Consider the following 2,500-nt stretch of genomic DNA (forward strand, 5'->3'; position numbering starts at 1 on the left):
GCTGCGGCCCGAGAGTAAACACCACAACCATAGCCACATCCACAATCACATACACAGTCATAGTCACAACAACAACAACAGCAACAGCAGTAGTACCAACAACAGCAACAGTCACGCTCACAACCACAGTCATAATCATAACCACAGCGCAGCTCCCTCGATGGGACGGCCACTTCGTCACAGCACCAACAACATTAAAAGCAACAACAAAAATAGTAACTCCAACAATACTAACAACAATAACATTAGATCGTTTAGCATCAGTAGTATGCTGGGTGAAAGTCTTGCTGAAGGAAATTCACTAACGTCTTCACAGCCGATAATAGTGGCTGCCGCCGCTGCGGCCACCGCCTCGGGAGTCTCCAACAGGACCACCACTTCTACGCCTCCGCCACTCTTGTTACCTTCTGCAAATGGGAATGCGTTAATTACAGCAACTGCAACTGGCATGCCGCCTTTATTGCATCTACCTTCGCAACAACAACAACAACAACAACAACAACAACAGCATCATCACCATCAACACCACCAACATCAACTTCACCAGCAGCAGCAGCATCACGTGCTTCGCCAACCGCCGAACCATCATCATTCACTGCTCCATCACATACAACAGCAACAACAACAACAACAACAACAACAGCAACAACAACAACAGCAACACCATCGGCGTCGTCACCATCATACAACGACAGCGCCGAGGCCCAACACTAACAACAACAACAACAATACTAACACCAACGGCAACGGCGCAACTGCATCGCCGCCGCCACCCCCTCTCCTGCCTCTCCCTTCTCCGCCTCATCCTCTCACCGCACCTCGTTACACGCCTTCCTCTTCTCCTTCTTCCTCGCCTGCTTCTTCTCCTTCTCCTCCTTCGTCGGTGCGTCTTTTAGCATCGCAACAACAACAACAACAACAACATATTCAGGGCCTTCCGCATCATCACCATCACCTTAACCACAGCAACAAAATCAGCCCCCACGTCCACCCCCAAACACAACAGCACCAGCAACGTCAACTGCATCACCGTCAACAGCAAATGTCTGTAGGCCTCAACAACAACAAACATAACACAAAGCATCATCATCGGCATCAGCAACACGATCAACAACAGCTCTACCCGCACCTCGTCCACCCGACCAGTGGAGGAAAATCGGGGCACGGCGTCAACGGTATCAACCCGATCACTACTACCACCCCTCACAACACTGCACCCGCCATCGTAGCGGGTATTGCGACGAGCGTGGAGCCGGGTACGCCGACCGACAGCTTACCGACGCTGGACGGAGATGACGACAGAATGATGACAGAGTTTGATGACGACGATGACAATGGCAGCAATGACGATGGCGTCGATGACGACGATGACAACGATGGTGATGATGATGATGATGGCGGTGGTGGTGGTATTAGTGGTGGTGGTGGTGGTGGTGGCGGTGATGATATCAGCGACGGCGTTGCTCATCGTCAGCAGCCTCTCCATCATCCTCCTCATCATCATCATCATCAACAACAACAACATCAGCACCATCATCTTCAGCATCGTCACCATCGCCGCCGTCATCGTCGCTATCGTGACGACGATGACGACGAGGAAGACAGAGACGATCGAGGTGAACGTGACGACGGTGGTGGAGGCGGCGGCGGAGGCGGCGGCGGCGGTGGTGGCGTCGGTGATGGCACTGACCGTCAGCGGCGTCGCCGTCACCACCACAACCATCACCATCCTCATCGTAGTGATGGCGTTCATCCTGATTCTGTAGCTAACATAAACGATGACGGCGCACGCGTTGATGCTGATAATAATGATGATGATGCTGATGTTGATAATGTTGGTGGTGTTAGCGATAGTAATATTGATAATGATGATATTGGTGGCGTTGCTGATGTTGATAATGTTGTTGATGATGATGATGATAATGGTGGTGTTAACGACCTCAATATTGATGTTGATGGTGATGGTAAAGGTGATAATGTTGATGATGGCGATCGTGATGATAATGGCTGTTCTTCAGGTGCTGGCGGCGATGTTGTTGACCGTGGTAGTCGTGTTGTTGCTAATGGTCGTGTTGACGATGATAATGATGATGATGATGATGATGATGATGTTGATGTCGAGGTTGATATTAATGTTGACGATGATGATGATGATGATAATAATAATAATAATAATAATAATAATAATAATAATAATAATAATATCGGTGTTGGCAACAACGGTGGTGGTCGTGGTGGTGGTGGTCGTTATATGGACGTGTACAAAAACGCTAACTGTATAGATAATGACGATTGTGATGATGACGATGATAATGTTGATGATGATGATGATGATGTTGGTGATGATGATGATGATGTCGGCAGTAACGTTGGCGTTCGTGGTATCTGTGATAATGGCGGTGTTGTTGTTGATGATGATGACGACGACGACGATGATAATATGGATGCTGTAACTAATGAAGATGATGATAATGATGATGTTGATGATGATGATGATGAT

General features: G+C 48.4%; 1 protein-coding gene across 1 annotated transcript in view; it reads left to right on the plus strand.

The window, feature by feature from the left end:
• LOC106872788 (uncharacterized) overlaps nucleotides 1–2,500 on the plus strand; it is a 6,418-nt gene that overhangs the window by 1,599 nt on the left and 2,319 nt on the right. The window contains exon 1 of the mRNA XM_089353604.1: nucleotides 1–2,500. This exon is cut by the window's left edge and continues 1,599 nt beyond it; it is cut by the window's right edge and continues 2,319 nt beyond it. Within this exon, the coding sequence (XP_089209730.1) occupies nucleotides 1–2,500 (2,500 nt within the window).

The sequence above is a fragment of the Octopus bimaculoides genome, chromosome 6 (genome assembly GCF_046866305.1).
Source record: "Octopus bimaculoides isolate indiv1 chromosome 6, ASM4686630v1, whole genome shotgun sequence".
Classification (NCBI taxonomy): Eukaryota; Metazoa; Mollusca; class Cephalopoda; order Octopoda; family Octopodidae; genus Octopus; species Octopus bimaculoides.